A 21,667-nucleotide genomic window follows, 5' to 3' on the forward strand; every position below is an offset into this window, starting at 1 on the left:
GGTAAGGTTGTAAGAGCCACACAGTACATGCACTGGACACAAAAGACACAAAAGTGCAGAGATGTATAAGTCGTTATACTCACTTTCATGACTGCATTCTGTGTATAGGGAAGAGAAGTGGTGAAAGCTTTGATTTTACAGATGTGGGATCTTAATTCGATCCCTCTTTTTGTCGCTGAGAATTTTCCTGCGCTGCAGATAAGCTTCATCATTTACATAAATTCACTGAGACCCCATTCTAAAACACAGTTGGCACTCCAGTTTCCTTTTCACCTCATTTAACACCTGATTTACATGACATAGCACGCGGTGGGCCTTTTCTCTTTTACTCTATTGTTCCTCAAGCAGCTGTTGACATCCACAGATTCCCATCAAACCAACTCCTTGAATGTCCTACTCCTTGAAGTTTGCAGTTACCCTTTAGTGTGTGTACTTTACTGTATTTATGCTTGGGATATCGCTCTTCAACAGGAAAAGTTCAAAATCGCTGTAGGAACGTCTTTAACAGTATTGCACGTTCACGTAGCCTACTTTAGGGCAGCTAATAGCCTAGCCACCATTCAATCAACGTTATGGACTAAACATTTAAATCCTGTTGCTGTAGTATTCTTTTTGTGATGATATAGGTCAACATGAGTAAACATGAGCTAGATAATATTTAACGGGAAACCATTCGATGTGGTGAAAAACTATTAGCAATGGAGGGTGAACATTTTCACATATTGCCGCCTGGAGCCTCCAAGACACATGTTCAATACCTTGAAAGAGTAATGCAATTTATTTATTCTTTGCTGCAGCAATGTCCTTTTCATGCACGCCATTGCAGAGTTGTTCAGGTTGTTCAGTCAAGCATGCTCGTTATCTTTTATTTATTATTTATTTTAACTTTATTTAACTAGGCAAGTCAGTTAAGAACAAATTATTATTTTCAATGACGGCCTAGGAACAGTGGGTTAACTGCCTGTTCAGGGGCAGAACGACAGATTTGTACCTTGTCAGCTGGGGGATTTGTACTTGCAACTTTTTTGGGCTACTAGTCCAATGCTCTAACCACTAGGCTACCCTGCCGCCCCGAAATCTGCCATCTCCAAAGTGAGCTTCTCTATGAATGGACACCTATTCTACCGTAAGGGGTACACACACACACACACACACACACACACACACACACACACACACACACACACACACACACACACACACACACACACACACACACACAGACACAGACACACGCGCGCACACACACACACACACAGTACACACAGTACACACATCATTACGTCACATTGACATATTGTGACTGTCTTGTTTCTTTCCCATACAATGTATGACAGTTACTCTTACAGCTGAAAATGTGTGGCCATGTTCTTTTTCACCCTTGCCTATCATCTCTCTCCAAATAGAAACCTGTCCCACCTGCTCTCTCTTCTCTTACTCTCTCGCTTGCTCTCTCTGACCCGTCGTCCTCCTGGCTGTTGGCTTGTCATGACTAGCCGAAGTAGATGTTAATGAATGACTAGAGGGAAGGAGGGCCCTGGCTAGCCATATATAGCTTTGCTTCTTGGGCAATACATTCTTTCAGTTCTCCTTCTGTAACATGAGGTGTCTGTCTGTCCTCTGAAGAGGATTTACATAAACGTCTTGAAGAGAGAGTAAAGCTTTCTAAGAAGTCATGGGTAAGTGCATTGTAACTGTGTGGTCCATTCAGCAGGGTCTAGAAGGGTTTTGGGGAATGTTTACAATGTCTGTCAATCAATCAGTTATGTTCAGGGCAATTGACAAGAACTATAGTTTAGAAAATGTATGGTCATTTTGTATTCCCAAATAATAGTTGCGAGTGGAGGTAATTTTAGTATACCAGATCCTGTTTGTGTGTCTAGATTATACACCCTCTTTGTCATGAAACAGACAACAGAGATAATGATCTTTCTTATTTATTATCCAGAAAACAAAGGGGTAGTAGGTCTCTGGGTGTCCACTATACTTTTGCATTTGGTGTTGCAGGGTTGCTTCATAGCTAATATTGACATAAATGCCTAAAGCCAGGTAAACAGGTTAGCACTAGTACTAGCAGTGGATAATGGGTGTGTAGGCAATGGGTGTGTGTGGTAATAAAAACTACTTGAACAGAAATCTTTTTACTATCCCAGGGCAAATTCCAAACTGTAATGTTTGGTATCCATGTTGCTGCCCCAGTACTGTACTGTAACCTTGGTTTACATACCTGTACATGTTGTTCAAACACAAATATGCTACAGGAGACTGATTTGGTTGACAAAGGCCTTGGTGTTTAGTCAGAAAAAACAAAAGCTTTTCTTGCCTATGATTTGCTGTATGTTCCAAGCACAATAATCTTGATATCACCTTGTTGTCCATTGCAACTCTACTACTCTCCTCCAGCCTTGCATGGAACGTACCACATAGCCTGTTGAAACAAGCATTGCCGTTCTAGATGTTGGGGCACATTACCTGTCTAATGAGTCCAAATAATCTTGCAATACCATTACCCTTCTCACACTATGCAGCCAAGTTGAGTCAAACAAGCTGGTTATATACCCACCATAGTTGCCAAAACCATGCTAGAGAGGACAATGTGAAAAGCAATATCCATGCATCCAGCACCGTACGGTTTGGATCAGCACAATAGTGTGAAAAGGGTCCACGTAATCTCTCTCCCCCTCCCCATGTGTTTGAGTTACCAGACTATGTTGTTAACCTTCTAGATGTTGGGCCACATTACTTGTTAAATGACTCTAATTAACTGCAGTTCCTCCAGGAATGTTGTTAGGTCTGTTTTGACAAGAGAATGAAACTTGCAACATCATATTCTCTTCCCCCTCCTCCCCTATTTGTGTGTCTCAGAGGTGCTGGTGCTGATAGCCTTTGAGGGCACAATGGGAGATGAGATGACGGTGCAGGTGGGAGACGTAGTGACGAGTGTCTCCAATGCCAGCGAGGAGGGCTGGCTGGAAGGGGAACTGAGGGGCAAGAGGGGCATCTTCCCCTCTAACTTCGTCAAGGTACGGTATGTCCACCAAGAGTTTGCCTTCATGCCTTCAGTCCCAAGATTAGGATTAATGCCATCTCAATTCAGTCAACAAAGGAAGTCAGATGAAATGATATTCTGTCAAGGAACTGAAATTCCATCATTTCAGTTTACTTCCTTCCTTGACTGATTTGAAATCAGTTTGACCACATCTCTGCTCAGCCTACTGTTTGTGCATGTTCATGAACTACCCATTGTATACTGTATTACTTGACTCGTTCGCTTTTTCATTGTATGTGTCTGTATCTTTTATTTCCCACACAGGAGGTGCCAGTGTATTTGATAGGTGACAGCAAGAGGGAACCAAGAAGCATACGGAAATGTATGTCACTCTCCAATGGCTTTAAACCTCCACGACCATGTCACCCTGTTTAATGTGTTTCCCATAACTTGGATCCAGATATGTTTCCCAGTCTATCAAACACGAACCCTGTTTTGTACTGAAATGTGGAAGTGTTTTGGTTTGTGCCCATCGAGATACACACACACTTTGTCAGCAAGACAGGCTCAAACAAGGAATTAAAGGCCTTGTGCAGATATACAGCCTCGCCTGCTAGCACCAAGCTTAATTATAATGTACAAAGAAGGAACCGATAAAAACCACACAGAGTCTACTGTTAAGGCACAGTCCCTTTGAGGGATTCAATTAGTTACAACACGACGAAGCTTCAATTCTTCTAGTCATGCTCTGAGTCTGGAGTCTATAAGTGATCATGTTGAGACTTCTGTATTTGTTGACTTCTACATTTCTCTACTGAATTTCTATTCATCATTAGTTTTAACTATTACTTTACAAAAATAAGAACAGTTTTGACTAATGTTGTGGCTGGTACAATGCTTTGTTCAAGCAGCAAGGATGATTAAACAAACAAGGAAGTGTGAGGTGGCCTTTGCCTACAGTCCCTTGAATGAGGACGAGCTGGAGCTGGTTGTCGGGGAGACCATTGAGATCCTCAGAGAGGTAAAGTGCTGCTTTTATCATTACTGACGCTAGACTATCGATGGATGGGAAAACACTTGCAAACATACTAGAGGAGGAATCTCCAACAAATATCCCACAAGACAATTTAACGAGGCCCTAGACCCAAATTCTTTTGAGACCGCTGCTATAGTGTCAGTGTAAATTAGTTGTAGGTTTGTTGGAGACAACATTAGTTGCTCTCTTTAGAAGGATATGTTTATGTTTTTACTTCATAATTGGAGTGGCATATCATATTTACTTTCTTTGTATCATATCTCTAATGGCAAATTCATGAGCATGAGGAAACAACCACAAATAATTTATCTTGTTTGCCTAGCTAGATATGATACTAAAATGTCACCCCTCCAAAAGCTCAGAAAAACAAATAGTCGCACAGACACTTCCAGCAATGCATATTCATTGTGATATTTCCCCAAGATTATCCAGAAGAAATCACATTTCTCACACATATAACAACTTTTCTGTAAACACTATGCTGACCAAACCTGTTTTGAGAATTCCTATGCATGTGGATGATTGGTGAAACATTCTCTGTTACACAGTGCTATTTTTATATTTCTGTTTCTCTTCTTTTTTCTTCTCTCTCTTCTAACACCTGATAGATTGAAGATGGATGGTGGATGGGAATGAAAAGTGGCAAAGTGGGAGCGTTTCCATCAAACTTCACCAAAGAGATATTTGTCTCTCCAAAAGGTGGGATTTTCAAATGGCTTTTTTTTTTTTTGCACTGTGGAGTTACTGTACATGTTCTGAGAGTGGACTTGAATCAATACACCCTTATAGAACTTCCTTCTCAATCTTTTTCAGATGTCAAGCATAACGAGAGCAAAACCAGACCCAAACTCTCAGATACAATGTTTAGTAAAGAGGTATGGAATGCAAGATAAATCAAAATACAATACACATGGGATGTTTTTCTCCTGAAAACGGAGGTGTGAGATGCCATTGATGAATTTAATACATTTGTTTTTTTTTGTTAAGACAAAACTACCTCAGAGGACGAGTGTTCGGAACAAAACAAAAAATGGTACGTTTTTATAGTTCTTATTCCTACTTTATGTATGTCGTATAAATGAGTGGACTGCATTTTGAAATACATTTAAATTGTAAAATAAAAGGTCCATCCTTGTACCTTTCATCAAATTCATCCTCCTTGTGGGAGAGACTTTTTGATACATTGAATGAAACTGCAAAGCAATGTCTCTGCTGAATATAGACATGTTCTGATGTACTACAACAACAGTGAGACCTCTGCTTGTGACAAGTGTTCTATTTTTGGACCAAACTACCACTTAGGCAGGTGTCCACAAATAATAGACCGCCACATCATTGGCATGTGACTGCCAGTAATTCCCACAGTTTACCTAATAGGCTATGTGGGTGTTGGCCCACAGAAACTTTGACGTTCACCCTGGCCTGATGTCACAGTTACATGTGGAAAAAAGTCAATGGTTCAAACAGGCTAAACAGGTTAATCTCATATTTCAGTAAACATACTTTAAAGTACTACTTAAGTAGTTTTTTGGGGTATCTTTACTTTACTATTTATATTTTTGACAATTTTTACTTTTACTCCACTACATTCCTAAAGAAAAGAATGTACTTTTTGCTCCATACATTTTCCCTGACACCCAAAAGTACTCATTACATGTTGAGTGCTTAGCAGGACAGGAAAATGGTCCAATTCACGCACTTATCAAGAGAACAAGTGGTCATCCCTACTGCCTCTGATCTGTCAGACTCACTAAACACAAATGCATTGTTTGTAAATTATGTATTTTGGAGTGTACCCCTTGCTATCTTCACATTTTAAAAACAAGACTACGGTCTAGTTTGCTTTATATAAGGAATTTGAAATGATTTATAATTGTACTTTTACTTTTGATACTTAAGTATATTTAGAACCAAATACTTTTAGACTTTTACTCCAGTAATATTTTACTAGGTGACTAACTTTTACTTGAGTATGACAATTGGGTACTTTTCCTACCCCTGGTCATGATGAGGTATTGTGATAAATTACTGTCAGCATCTGTTCAACATGATCTTACAAACAATGCATTGCTTAGGTTCTCTATATAACACTCCCTTCTCTTTTATGTCTACTCAGTGAAGGAATGTTGTCAAGTCATGTTCGACTATCCAGCCTTGACCGAGGATGAGTTAAATCTAAAGAAGGGAGACATTGTTACAATCATCACCAAGGTTTGTACGAATGCTGTCATCCATGTTCCCCAATACAATATACTGTACCTTCATGACTTTATGCTTTTTGGGACCAAAATCAAGGATATTCTGCTCCAGTTTTGGACTAGTATAAACATGGTTATACAATTTCATAAATATTTTTTCTCCTCTTCAACCAGACAAACCTGTTAAGTGACTTGTGAGCAATTTCATGAAAATATGTGCCACTCGACGACAAAGCATGCACAATTACATAAGTGGGGAAAACATCCAAAAATCTGATGGTATAAATTATATTCCAAATTACAGTAGTGTAAAGTAACTACATTAAGTAAAAATACTTTAAAGTATTACTTAAGTCATTTTTTGGGGTATCTGTACTTTACTTTACTTTTTATATTTTTGACAACTTTACTCCAATACATTTTTAAAGAAAATATGTACATTTTACTCCCATACATTTTCCCTGACACCCAAAAACTACTTGTTACATTTCGAATGTTCATGGTAGGACAATAATGTCGCCCAATTCACGCATGTACAGTATCAAAATAATGTATTGTCACACCTAGGGGTTTTCTTTATTTTTTACTATTTTCTACATTGTAGAATAATAGTGAGGACATTAAAACTATGAAATAACACATATTGAATCATGTAGTAACCAAAAAAGTGTTAAACAAATTAAAATATATTTTGTATTTGAGATTCTTCAAAGTAGCCACCCCTGCCTTGATAACAGCTTAGCACACTCTTGGCATGCTCTCAACCAGCTTCATGAGGTAGTCACCAGGAATTAATTTAAATTAATGCCTTGTTAAAAGTTAATTTGTGGAATATCTTTCCTTCTTAATACGTTTGAGCCAATCAGTTGTGTTGTGACAAGGAAGGGGTGGTATACAGAAAAAAGCCCCCATATTATGAAAAGAACAGCTCAAAGAAGCAAAGAGAAACAACAGTCCATCATTACACTTTTTTTGGTTCCAAAATGATTCTATATGTGTTATTTCATAGTTTTGATGTCTTCACTATTATTTTACAATGTAGAAAAATGTAAAAAATAAAGAAAAACCCTTGAATGAGTAGGTGTGTCCAAACTTTTGACTTGTACTGTATATATCAAAGAGAGATTCGTGCCATCTGGTTTGCAAAAAATAAGGACTTTGATGTTTAGCATTAACTTTTACTTTTTACTTTTGAATACTTTTTCCACCACTGTACTTAAGTATATTCAAAACCATATACTTTTAGACTTTTACTCAAGTAGTATTTTCCTGGGTGACATTTACTTTTACTTGAGAAATTTTCTATTAAGGAATCTTTACTTTTACTCAATTATGATAATTGAGTACTTTTTTCAACACTGCCAAATTATAAGTGGAAGGTTTATAAGGTTTATGATAACTTTGAAGATCAAATATTAGTGTCCACTGTGGGCAATGACCATGGTCTTCATGGACATTGTCGTTTTTTGAACTATGTGTAGTTTTTTGAGTTGCTCTTTACACAATGTCTCCTTCTGAAGGAAACAGAGGACGAGGGCTGGTGGGAGGGAGAGATGAACGGACGCAGAGGTTTTTTCCCCGACAACTTTGTAATGGTGATACCGACGACAGATGGTCTCCAAGTGAGTGAGGGAAATGTTCTCAGCCATAGTCTTGCTGTAGCCCTGTGAATGGGAATTCCCCCCACACATTCCAGGTGGTTTTAGCCATGACATTACACTGACCTAAGCAGCTTTGACACCAACCAGTAATGAACATGAGCTATCTATTAGACCGCAACAGGTCAATAAAAACAAAGCCCTTCATCTACGGTTGACTGACATAAAAATACATTTCCAGTCAGGTCTTTCTTATATAAATAACTTATAAAGGTTTCTGACTCAAAGATCTCTTCAACATCCGCAGTTTAGGAGTCACTGACAAACATTTTCTGCCTGCGGAAAGAGTGTGTTAGTTTAATTTTAATTGTATTCATTTTATATATATATATAATAATAAAATAATAAAAAAATGTTATAAAACAATACAAGACAATACGAATGGCCGCTCGCATCACTGGGTGCTCTAATCAGTGGGTGTGTGTTACTGCAAATCAGCAGTAAAGAGAGACTGAGCCAACCTGTTGTGTTTTCCGTCCCTTTTCCTCCAGTCTGGGAGCACCAGCCAACCACCTGCGCGCCGTGGCACGGAGAGACGCTCAGGTAAAGACAGCAATTTCCTGTTTTAACAAAGAGTCCAGTGCAACAGGATATACGGTTACACCATTTAGTCCATGATACCAATATGACAGTACAGAATGTCTTGTGATTTAGATGCTGACGATGGAGCTTTTGAGGTTTAACAGAATAGCTGGTGCAACAAAACATACTGTGACACCCATAGAGCTCACAATAAATTACTATTATAATTAGTATTAGTGTATTAGTATTTTAATTCCTAATTATATGGTGACACCAATCTGTGACACACCAATATGAACACCAATATGATTTAGAGATGCTAATGGGAGCTGAATTAGAGAATACTCACACAATGAAATGGCTACGGTTGCTACTGTTTTCGTCTGCGGTGATGTTCAGTCTGGCACGGTGTTCAGTCTGGCACGGTGTTCAGTCTGGCACGGTGTTCATGTTTTAGGGTGTGTGAGGTTGTTGTTTTAGCAGCCGAATATGAGATGATTTTGTGTGGTCCAAATGTCTCCCTGGATATTTCAAAATCAAGGTCTTTGTATTTTACAGATACTGTTCTTGTAGATGGAAAACAGACATTAACATAGGCATGTTACAAAACATGTAATACTGTACTCAGGTTGAGGGAGTATGGTGACCCTAACGGTCAAGTTATAGTAGCTTTTAAAATTGAGTGACAATGGCACACGGAGACACCTCACCTCCTCTCTACTCAACCAAAACATCCAGAACCTTAACACCCATGAAGACCTACAGGAAATCCTGCAGAGACTGCAGAGACCACATCAGGATCTTGGCTACTTCACAGAGACCATCATATGATTCTCTCCAAAAAAGTTATGACATCAACACTTGAATCTAGGATGATGATTCATAATGGCCTTGTGCTAACATCCACTCTGCCCGTCTGTCGGCTGTCTGTAAATGAACCACACTGAGGTTTTTATTAGCAAACCAGACCACAGACACACTCACATTTCTTCAGTCCAGACTACATAGGCAAATCTTATGTAAGTGAAACCTCCCCCCTAAAGATCAATATAACGCAGGAAAGCCCCAGAATACTCAGCTATTTTGGGGTCAAATTCACACAACCACACCTATATTAAATTCACGGATGTAACCGGTAACAGGTTAGATACTTTGACAATCTAAAATGTGGTTTGTATGATATAAATGGAAGCTCCCAATCGTCCCTATTTCAGATCCTAGTTTTTATTGCCTCTCAATTATCTATAGCGATGCATCATACAATGAAGTTGGGTAGCATAAATGATTGTTCATTGTTGAAGTTTCAAAGCTGTTCAAATGTTTCAATTTGACCTCTCTTGGCCTGAAGTGCTAGCATTTTAACATGTGGAATATTTAGTCTCAACATTTTGATGACTGCATGTTGTTCAATGAAGGAATTGACCCACTGGGCACAACACATCATTTCAATGTGGATAATACGTTTTCAATGGCGTTCAAGATTCTGAACAGATGATTATAGCAATTGTGAAGCACTCCACAGACCTGCAACAACTTATGCATGAAATCTTGAACATATGATTACATAAGAAGAAATGTGTAGCTACAGTAACCTCAGTGGCCATGGATGAGTTAATCATTTTAAGGATGAATGTTACATTTGTTTTTAAGATAGACTTAACTTTTACTGTGTTAAAAAAGTAATATTGAATTGTGCTTGGTTGACAACGCAACCAAACATTAACATTTAAAAGAGATGCATCTACCTCTAGGATAGTTCCATCTGAGCCACTGGCTTAATCCCATTCTTTAACTTTTATTTTTTAATTGGAGATGTGAATCCAACATATCATTTGTTAACTTGTCGACAAGTTCATTTATTATATTTCAAAAATGATATTGTGTTTGGTTGTCAACTCCTGGATAGTTCCATCTGTGCCACTGACTTCTGACTTTAATTCCAGTTTGTCTACAAATTAATAATTGATATGTTATATTCATGTCTCTATCTCAACCAAACATCTACATTTAAAAATATGACTAAATAAAATAAAATAACAAATTTAAACGTACTAAATGAAGATTGATTTGATTTAATCCTATTCTTTAACTTAGATTTTTGGTTGAGATGGAGTCGTGAATCCAACATATCAGACAAACTGGAATTAAGTCATCTTGAGTCAGTCGCACAGATGGAAGCAAAGCAAAAACTCTCCTTCAAATGTTAATATTTGGTTGCGTTGACAATGAAACACAATTCAATTCTACATTACATTTGAAATCAACGAGAGCTTGAAACCATAAGCAACAAGAGCTTTTGATGACTTTGCAAATGCTATAGGCCTAAATGAATGGTAAAGTATGGTCACATTTAATTTGCTCTGTTAACCCTACCCTTTGGAATGACTTTGATAGCAACAGCGAATCTATTTATTTTCTAAGTGGAGAACACTCGACCATCGTTCTCACGATAGCACATCGGTAATAGTCAGTGATGAATTACATAGCTACAGTACCAGTCAAAATTTTGGACACACCAACTCATTCCAGGGTTTTTCTTTATTTTTTACTATTTTCTACATTGTAACAGTAGTGTGAAGTACTTAAGTAAAAATACTTTAAAGTACTACTTAAGTAGTTTGTTGGCTACTTTTACCACTACATTCCTAAAGAAAATAATGTACTTTTTACTCCATACATTTTCCCTGACACCAAAAAGTACTTGTTACATTTTGACAGGAAAGTGGTCCAATTCACACACTTATCAAGAGAACATCCTTGGTCATTCTTACTGCCTCTGATCTGGCGGACTCACTAAACACAAATGCTTCATTTGTAAATGATGTCTGAGTGTTGGAGAAAAAAAGAAAGAAAACTATGCCGTCTGCTTTGCCTAGTATAAGGAATTTGAAATGATTTATACTTTTACTTTTGATACTTAAATATATTTCAGAAATTCAATTTACTTTTGATACTTACGTATATTTTAAACCAAATACTTTTAGACTTTTACTCAGGTAGTATTTTACTAGGGGACTTTCACTTTTACTTTTCTATTAAGGTACCTTTACCTTAGTACTTTTTCCACCACTGCATTTTAGAATAATAGTGAAGACATCAAAACTATGAACACATATGGAATCATGTAGAAACGAAAAAGCGTTAAACAAATCAAAACATATTTTATATTTGAGATTCTTCAAAGTAGCCACACTTTTCTTTGATGACAGCTTTGTACACTCTTGGCATTGTCTCAACGAGCTTCATGAAGTAGTCACATGGAATGCATTTCAATTAACAGGTGTGTCTTGTGAAAAGTTAATTTGTGGAATTTCTTTCCTTAATGCGTCAGCAGTGTTGTGACAAAGTAGGGATGAAATACAGAAGATAGCCATAGGTAAAAGACCAAGTCCATATTATGGCAAGAACAGCACAAATAATCAAAAAGAAATGACGGTCCATCATTACTTTAAGACATGAAGGTCAGTCAATATGGAAAATGTCAAGAAATTTGAACGTTTCTACCATCAAGCGCTATGATGAAACTGGCTCTCATGAGGAACGCCACAGGAAAGAAAGACCCAGAGTTGCCTCTGCTACAGAGGATAAGTTCATTAGAGATACCAGCCTCAGATTGCAGCCCAAATAAATGCTTCACAGAGTTCAAGTAACAAACACATCTCAACATCAACTGTTCAGAGGAGAATGTGTGAATCAGGCCTTCATGGTCGAATTGCTGCAAAGAATACTAAAGGACACCAGTAAGAAGAAGAGACTTGCATGGGCCAAGAAACACGGGCAAAAATCTAAAATATATTTTTTTGGTTACTACATGACTCCATATGTGTTATTTCATAGTTTTGATGTCTTCACTATTATTCTACAATGTGGAAAATAGTTTAACTAAAGAAAAACCTTTGAATGATTAGGAGTGTTCAAACCTTTGGCTGGTACGCAGGGCTTAGTTTAAACCCTGGATTGTAGACCACAGGGGAGCTATAAATAAGTTATCCAGTAGGAGGTGCTGCCTAGCCTAATGATCTGACATTGTTTTAAAGATACAAATGTGACATAATTGATGTTGAAATTTGGTGATGATATAATCCTGTGGTTGTAAACCCTCAAAACTAGTCGTTTCCATGTAGATTCCATGTCACAATACGCTGACAAATTATATTCAAACAACGTTGATTCAACCAGTTTGTTCCCAGTGGGGAGGGATAGACAGCATGTAACACATGTTTTTACCTAAAACAGTATAGAGGATGTGGGAGTCCAATCTTGAGACTGTCAGTAGCACACATAGCAGGATGTGGTTCACATGTAGGTTTTATCTAAGTGCACCAGATCTTGCTTCAAACACACACTTCTGCTGACGGTACAACTTGTGTTTAAGATGCTAACTGTTAGTTAGCTGTTAGGCTGGATGTTTCGTCCCAGCTTTAAATAAATAAAGCCTTTCTAATTGAATACAAAAGAGTACGCAACATTAAGATGCAATATTTCAATCACATAATGTATTTTAATAATGAAATCTGTGCACAAATACTCAAAAACGTTTGTTATTGCTACAAAACCCCTTTGATTGATGTTTTGAGGCACTGGCTCTTGCTGAACAATAACAAACGTTCATATCTTGCTGTTTGACTTCAAACATTGAAAGGCCTGACAGTCATTTGGAGATAATATCATCCCAACTCAAAACTGCACTTGAATCCCTCCACCCCACCCCATCGCTCCTACTACCCCATTGGCGTCTAGTGTCACTGGGGGGTTGCAGTTATGTCACAGGAAGTTATACACCATGATGGAGAGGGGAATGTAATACAGTTGGTCACATGACCTGGCTGAGATGCCTTGGAGGAAGCCAGGGGGTGGGGGACCGTAGAGAGCTCTGTCTGTCACAGTGGCTTTTCACAAGCGGCCCAAGCAGCCAACTCTGCAACAACTCTAGTGCTTCACATTGGTGGAAGGGCTTGGTCAGGGAGTTTTACATGTGCTTTGAACTGAGAAGGTAGGCTCTATTCCCATTCATTTACTATTGGTCAGTCTGTAGAATTCATCATCACCAGTCTCTTTTGGTGGTTTATTGTCTTACATGTCAGCATGACACTCATCATGTTCCTCCTCTGTAGCTTGAGAGATGTGCTAAAAGCTATAATGCAGATTCATGTTGTTATTGACTTGGCTGTACTGTGGTCAGTTTCCTTAACTGCACTCTAGTTGATCTTTTATTTGTATTTTTTTATTAAACACTATAATTGCTTGGTTAACTCTAAATGGTAATTGAAAGGCAGAATATTGTGCTTTGTCAAAAGACACTCCCATAAGTCTATTATACCTAGCTGTTCACACTTGAGGGATCTCCTTTGTGATGAATTAGTTCCACCCTCCAAGCCAAGTCCTTCTCAAGGGAGATTATTGGGAACAGTAACTACAGTATGTTGGATTCTGTAGGATTCTATTGGACACAGCTGTGAACTAGCCTGCTCCTATGACATACAGAATCTTGGCTTCGCATGCCACTATACTGGTTGTAATTGAATCAAACTCAAATGGAAGAAAATTAACAAAGTTTCTGCACTACATGAATATTCATTTGCATTTTAATGAAATTATGCTAAGTACATTTTTGCAGAGAATTATTAACCCTGGAGGTCTGCGTCTTGATGCTGATGTACACTCACCGTTGTCGTAGCGAAGAGAACAACACACCAGTAGCAAGATAGCTGTGGCCGGGTATAATATGGTGTGCATTTTGTGCTCTTATGGTCTTCTAGTCAAGGCAGAGGGTTCAGCGATGGAGAAGACCAGCCCTGCAAAAGCTAAAGGTAATATACAGTATGTTGATACCATTCAATTAAAGTACAGTTTTACTGTCTCATTTAACCAGATGTTGTATTAAATGATACTTTAAAATACAGAGGAGATGAGGCTTTACAATTGTACCAAGGCTTGTGTGTTGTTAATAAGTACATACGAGTACAGTTTGCTTACTAGCAATGCTTAAATGTGCACATGTGCGCACAGATGACAAACCAGAGAGTAAAGACCTGAGAAGCAATCCCCCAACCAAAGTCAAGCTCCCTGCTCCAAGTAGACCTGCACAACCACCTCCAGTGAAGGACAAGCCTCTGAAGTTTGGTAGTAGCAAGTGAGTGATTCTAGAATATCCACTACTGTTTTTAAGTTTGGTGTCACTTATAAATGTCATTGTTTTTTGAAAGAAAAACCTTTTTTTTGTCCATTAAAATAACATAAAATTGATCAGTGAACAGGCTGGCCTTCCAGGCAGAGTTGCAAAGAGAAAGCCATATCTCAGACTGGCCAATAAAAAGAAAAGATTAAGATGGACAAAAGAACACAGACACTGGACAGGGGAACTCTGCCTAGAAGGCCAGCATCCCGGAGTCGTCTGTTCACTGTTGACATCGAGACTGGTGTTTTGCGGGGTACTATTTAATGAAGCTGTCAGTTGAGAACTTGTGAGGCGTCTGTTTCTCAAACCACATTTTTTTCTCAGTCAACACCAACTATTTAGGTAGAGTATGGAGGTATAGTAGTGCCAACATGAATGCAATCTTAATCCAATGTTGACACTAATATCACTCCATAGTATCAAGTATGAATATAAATAGTTCAGACTTGTAAATGAAGGATTGCTTTCAGACTTTGTTACTGATCAGAATGGACAAATGGGGCACTCATATGGAAGCCTTAGTAGTTATATAATTGCAAAAGCCACTAATAAGAAAAGCAAAAGGTCTCTGTCAAGACAGGAACTGTTGATTCTATTTAAACTGGCAAGGAAGGAGAGTGTGGAGGAGAGTTTTGGTTGGTGCCTAGGTTACTATAGCACATAGTCTTCATGTCTTAATGCTGAATTGCCAGGATTCCCAAACCTTGAGCGGTTCACTGGAAACTCTCGGATGAGTCAGTGTGGGCCTAAACAGACGAGAGCAGCCCATTTCCTGTTTCCTGAACAAACACACACACACACACACACACACACACACACACACACACACACACACACACACACACACACACACACACACACACACACACACACACACACACACACACACACACACACACACACACACACACACGACTGGGAAAACAAAAAGGCCGTCTTTACCAAGGGGCAACTGACGAATAAAAAGCCATTTGGACTGTTCTTTCCAAGTAACTGTCACATGTTGGAGGCAATGCAATGATAGTGTGGCCTTGGCTAAAAGCATTTTGCTTGTTTGTCAAATTCACTTTGGATTATATCAGGTCAAACAAGTTTGTACATTTTATTAAAAGCTATTGCGTCTTTTTGTTCTAGAGAAGGTGGGGACGTTGAAAGGGGAAGTCTTAATGCTTGGCTAAACATTAACTCACTGAGGTTTCAATATGCAGTACATCACCACCTGCCTCTTAAAACATGCAACAGGAAACAGGATGCCACTTTTTCCACACTAAACCACAACAATTTTCATCAAAAGAAAATCTCAACTGTAGAAAATGAAGCATATGTTTCTTTCTTTACATCATAGAATTTTGGGTCTAGTTAACCTTATGAATCAACCAGTGTAGGCCTGAAATAATGAAAGTTTAATTTCTCTGAAAAAAATGCTTATTTTCTCCCATTAGAGCCAATGGCGATCTCCTTCCTCTTTCACCAAAATGTTCAGAGGACAGCAACTCGGACCAGTTTGACGGAGTGGAGGTGTCCCCTGAGAAACTGAGTCACCCCACAGCCAACAGAGCCAAACCCCCACAGAGACGACCCCCATCAGCCCTCGTCACCAGTCCACAGGTATGGCGACAATATTCCATATTGTATTATTATTAATATTATTATGGTACAGAATGCACCTCTGTACAGTGTACATATTATGACATACTAGGAACAGAAGCATTTCGCCACACCCACAATGACATTTACTAAATATGTGTATGCAACCAAAAGAATGGCATTTGATTTGATTTAGGACAGATCGCATGTTAGAACAGTCACACATCCATGGAATCTGTCAGAGTTACTTTGAGTTAGTGTCATTGTCGTATGTGTGTCCTAACATGGACACCACACACAGTTATGCTTCCTCTGAAACCACAGGGAGACAATGTGGCTTAATCACATGACGCATGACAGTAGACCCCCCCCAACCCTTAGGATATCATAGCGAAGATGATACAATCCCTGATTTGTCTATTGTCATGATGCTACCAGTCCCTATCTGCCCAAAGGTGCACACTATACTCCACATCCACTCTGAAACCACAGGGGGGCAGTGTGGCCCAATACTCATCATGTTGTGACATTATGAACCCACAACCCCAGGTTAGCATAGAGATGATGATACATTCCCTGGTTAGTCTGATGTCATTTTCTAATGTCACGCCACAAGTACATATCTGCCTAGAGGAATCATTGTCATCACAGTCATAGGGGCATATCAGTGGAGAATAGTGGCCCCTGTTAGATTACAGTTTCCCTGAGGACTATTCACTCGTATGACGTGGCCCATCTGGCCTACTAAGTCTGAACTCACCCGCCCAGAGAGAGAGAGGGCCTGTTCATAAGTGGCTTGACAAGTTGCATGCCATGAAAGGTTAGTGAGGCCATGTTGTGAGGAATGACTCTTAAAAAAAATCGTCATTAAGGTCATTGTTGTTGTTCTAACCCTAGGCTCTGAGTGGCAGGGACCAGACAGAAGCAGAAAAATTGCCTAAACTGCTGGAGGTTTGCAAAATTGACTTTGATTCCATATACATGAATACTCTATCATCATGTTAGGCCTTGCTGGCAAGTACATAGAACACAGAATTAACATAACGGCAATGTATCTCTCTCAAAGTATCAATGAGCCACAAAGTAACAACTGACTTTAAATAGGCTTACTGAGATTGAATAGATTTTAAAGGGCTTGAATTCTGGACCTGTCAACCCTTGACAATCAAACTGAGAGATACCTTGTCTATACATTGCAGATTTCAGAAAGTCATTCACCACCATCCAAGCCTGAGCATTCTACCAAGAATCCAGTACTTTCCAGGCTAGCACTTCCCAAGGCTGTAGTGGATGCCAGGGCAACCCAGGAAGAGAAGCCTTGTCTGGACAGCCTACACGCTGAGGTCAGGGAGCTGAAGATGGTTCTGGAGCTTCTGCAAAACAGACATGAGTAAGTAGTATTACCCATTTATTCAGACTTCTAGATAACCAGGGAAAAAACTTGAGGAATCTGGGACATTAACCCGTTTGTTCAATTGTTCCACCAAGCTATTTTCAACGATTTTGATAATAGGTCGAATCTACAGCACATCCAAAAAACGATTAGTGAAGGTGCTGAAGGCAAAATGCAAAACTGGAAAGACAGGAAAAAGTCTCTGCACACTTCCAGTCAGACCTCTCCTATCCTGGTTAAACCAGACTGAATGCTGGGCTCGCCATTGTTGAACCAATTCAGTATGGGTTAACCAGGCTACATCTCTCCTGCCAAACATGTAAACCATTCCATCCTTTTCAAACTCTTCTTTGACCTCTTAGTGCATCGATTGATATATTTTCTGTTCTTTCCTTGTAGACGAGACATACAGGAGCTGAAAGAGGAACTGAGAGATGAGAGAAACAAACGTGTGGCACTGCAGGTATGTGGAATATTTACAGTGAGCTCCAAAAGAATTGGGACAGTGACACATGTTTTGTTCTTTTGGCTCTGTCCTCCAGCACTTTGGATTTGAAATGATACTATGACTATGAGGTTAAAGTGCAGACTGTTAATAAATAGCACATAAATATTGCACAAATATCGCACAACGACATGACATGCTAATCTCCCCTGTTATTGTAATAGTGATAGGTTAGCATGACTTGTTTTGAACATACAGTGGAACATACAATGTTTGGAGCATAAACACAAGCTTTTGACTTAACTGAATATTATCACAATGTTTCCCCTGTGCAGGAGGAGGTACATGGTCTTAGGACGAAACATTAATCCCAACTGACACCATGACCGGGCGGTACATCTAAGTCAGGCTCTGTAATGTCATTCCCTTGAACACAAACTTGAAGTGAAATTCAAATGTTCCTGGCGTTGGAGTGCAAGAGAAGAAAGAAAGGATGCATGTCTGCTTCCTCTGCAGACAAACCAGCTGAGGCCACATTAAGGGCTGGAATCAATCCGTATCTCTGAAGTATCACGGAAGATCCGCTTTATAGCTCGATTAAAAATGTAAAGGCAATGTTCCAACGTTTGCATTTAAGGTAAACGCTGCATCGGCAATTACCTTTAAAGGGATACTTTGGGATTTTGGCAATGTAGTCTTTTATCTACTTCCCCGGCGTCAGATGAATCCGTGGATACCATTTTTATGTCTCTATGTGCAGTTTGAAAGAATTTGCTAACCTGATTAGTGCAATTACTAATTAGCGTTAGTGCAATGACTGGAAGTATCTACATACTAGCATGCTAGTAGATACCATAGACTTCCAGCCATTGGCCTAACTCTAGTTAGCACTGGCTCACAAAACTACCTCTAACATTGAGTACATCTGACTCTGGGGAAATAGATAAAGGGCTTCATTGCCAAAATCCCGAAATATACCTTTACATTTTAACACGGACCTTCCGCGATACTTTTGCGATAACGAGTGAATACAGACATAGATTGTAGTCTTCCATTTTGTTTGAGGGCATTCTGGACTTGATTGGCAAGGGACCAAAATTGGCAGGGGGCCAAAATGCTTTGTAGCCGGGATTCAATTCAAGGTGGGTTACAGCGCAGTGCACAATACAACTGATAATGTGTCTTTTAAAGTACTTTCACCCAATATTTACATGGTAAACACTGCACACGTTGGACCAAGCCTAAATCACTTTTAAAAGTATGTTATAGTGTGCCGTGCTTTAACACGATGCCTTGCATTGAATCCTGGCCTTTGGATAGAAAATATGTTTTATTTTATATTGATGATATTGTATATTTCATTGAAAGAACAACACCAACCAAAAATACAGAGGACTGGTTTTATACATTGAATGTGGGCCACGTTTCTCAGTGATTATTTTCCTGTAAAAGCATATTTCTTATTGTTATGAGCATGTTTTGAAGCACAGTGTTTGCAATATTTTGAAGCACTGTGTTTGCTGAACATGAGTCAACTTAACAAACTACTTGTATCTTTTGTGTAAACATTGTATATAAGAGTAACTATTTTATGTCTCTTTTATAAAATATAAAATAATACCTGTCCAAAATACTCCAGTGACTCAGCAACTATTCTGCAATGCAGCATGCATCCATTGGGAGGCACCTTTGTACTACTGTTGTGAATTCAGTGCTGCATTGTAGTTGGCTTTTAGGCCACAAAAACAAAACTATATAAGTTAATTCTGTATATATGAACCCTTTTCTCTTTTTTGGATGTGTCTTTTAGAATAGGTGCCAGGAGGTTACACTTGTGTTCTAAATGTTAAATTAGTCATATAAAGGGTAAAGTGAAACTAATTAAAACCTTGAAAATACAAACACACTGAAATTAAGTGATCCGCCAGCGAAGCATGTCGGTATTATGCTTTTTCAGCTGGATAAAAGTGGTTGTGTCAGTCACACCAGAACATTAACTTAGCATACTGAAAGCAGCATACCAGCATACTGAAACTGAAAACAAGTTGACTCATCACAATGAACAAAAACAGAGGATGAAGGAAGACAAACAAGGAGAGATGTACTGTCGGATATTTGATGAGATATCAGTATTTGTTGTTACCATTTTAGGCCTTTTGCTTCTCTTGAGTGAGCCCTATAGATCTGTTTCCCCCGTCTCGGCGTTGGCGACATGCTTCTGGCACGGCCTGGGAAGTCTGTGAGCTGGAAAGCACATCTGGAGAGCATCTGGAACACATTAGAGAGAGTGGGCTTCTGAAACTGCCATGGGAACAAACTATTTTTAAAAATGCCATTGAATACGTGTGATGGACTGCATATTCCCTCTCGGGCTAAAACTGCTAGTGTAACATGAAATAAACTAAAGTAAATAAATAGGGTTTGTTGGTACGGCAGTATTTTCATAATTTCTTTCACATAAGGCCTTTTGAAAGTGATCCTTCATCCTTACGGACCTGCAAAGACAACTGAAAACTGTACTTCATGAAACATATTTGATAGGACACTAATCATAACTGTTACAGCACAGGCATTTCCATTAAACACATACATTTTGCAACTTCATGAAACCCCATAATCAACCAAAGAGACAATAGACAGCCTTTTCATTAGTCCAGAACATTCTTTTTTAAAGGGAAACAGTTACTGTTAAAAAGGAGGGATTTGGGAGGAGAGAAATGGTATCAGGCATGGAGGCATGGAGCGAGATATAAGATTTGGAGGAGGGTCAAATGTAAACTAAAATTAGCCTTCATAAAAAAGGATCTGATAAGGACAGAAAGAGAACAGTTTTCCTCTTCTGTGGAGAGGAAATGAGGGATGAGGAGAGGGCACGAGCTACATATATAAGCTGGTTAACCTCCAGGAAATGACAACAAAGCCATTTTTCATTAAATGTGTCATTGCGTTGATAAGGAGTCACAAACAGTACAGTTGTCACTGGTGACTGTCATTTCATTCAAAAGACATGGGCCCTTTTTGAATGCCTTTGTCAATCATTCCTTCCTATATAGGTTCAGAACTTTTGTGAAACAGAAGAGTTAAAAATATATGTCAAATGTCAAACATTAGAAATAGATGGGAGAGGTTGAGGGTAGAGGAAGAATAGGACTAAAAACAAACAAAAAATAGATTGTTTCCTGTAAAATGTATATAGTATGTATAAGCTGGAAGAAGAAGCCTAAGGGTTGTCTTTCAATAGTTTACTCCAATTAGGGGAGGGGTGGGGGGGTTAGAGGAAAATAATACAGGAAAAAAAGATGTGTATATATATATATATATATATATATATATATATATATATATATACACTACCGCTCAAAAGTTTGGGGTCACTTAGAAATGTCCTTGATTTTGAAAGAAAAGCAAATGTTTTGTCCATTAAAATAACATCAAATTGATCAGAAATACAGTGTTGACATTGTTAATGTTGTAAATGACTATTGTAGCTGGAAACGGCTGATGTTTTATGGAATATCTACATAGGCGTACAGAGGCCCATTATCAGCAATTAGAAAACCCTTTTGCAATTATGTTAGCATAGCTGAAAACTGTTGTTCTGATTGAAGAAGCAATACAACTGGCCTTCTTTACACGAGTTGAGTATCGGCATTTGTGGGTA

The 21,667-nt window shown here is 38.7% G+C and overlaps 1 protein-coding gene across 3 annotated transcripts; it reads left to right on the forward strand.

Moving 5' to 3' along the window:
• The first annotated feature begins 1,570 nt into the window (after window positions 1-1,570).
• On the forward strand, window positions 1,571-20,436 carry sh3d21 (SH3 domain containing 21). 3 transcript variants are annotated; one of them, XM_064948608.1, is made up of 17 exons: window positions 1,571-1,679; window positions 2,866-3,023; window positions 3,314-3,371; window positions 3,898-4,010; window positions 4,634-4,724; window positions 4,839-4,900; window positions 5,013-5,058; window positions 6,142-6,236; window positions 7,744-7,845; window positions 8,373-8,424; window positions 14,163-14,213; window positions 14,413-14,536; window positions 16,024-16,189; window positions 17,066-17,119; window positions 17,368-17,558; window positions 17,961-18,024; window positions 18,342-20,436. In XM_064948608.1, exons 1-17 carry the CDS (start codon window positions 1,676-1,678, stop codon window positions 18,372-18,374), a joined length of 1,464 nt encoding a protein of 487 aa, XP_064804680.1. In that variant the 5' UTR covers window positions 1,571-1,675; the 3' UTR covers window positions 18,375-20,436. The 3 variants fall into 3 exon arrangements, with proteins under 3 accessions (XP_064804680.1, XP_064804681.1, XP_064804682.1); XM_064948609.1 differs by having other exon boundaries at window positions 3,901-4,010; XM_064948610.1 differs by lacking the exon at window positions 17,066-17,119.
• Window positions 20,437-21,667: the final 1,231 nt, after the last annotated feature.

The sequence above is a fragment of the Oncorhynchus masou genome, chromosome 30 (assembly GCF_036934945.1).
Source record: "Oncorhynchus masou masou isolate Uvic2021 chromosome 30, UVic_Omas_1.1, whole genome shotgun sequence".
Lineage (NCBI taxonomy): Eukaryota > Metazoa > Chordata > Actinopteri > Salmoniformes > Salmonidae > Oncorhynchus > Oncorhynchus masou.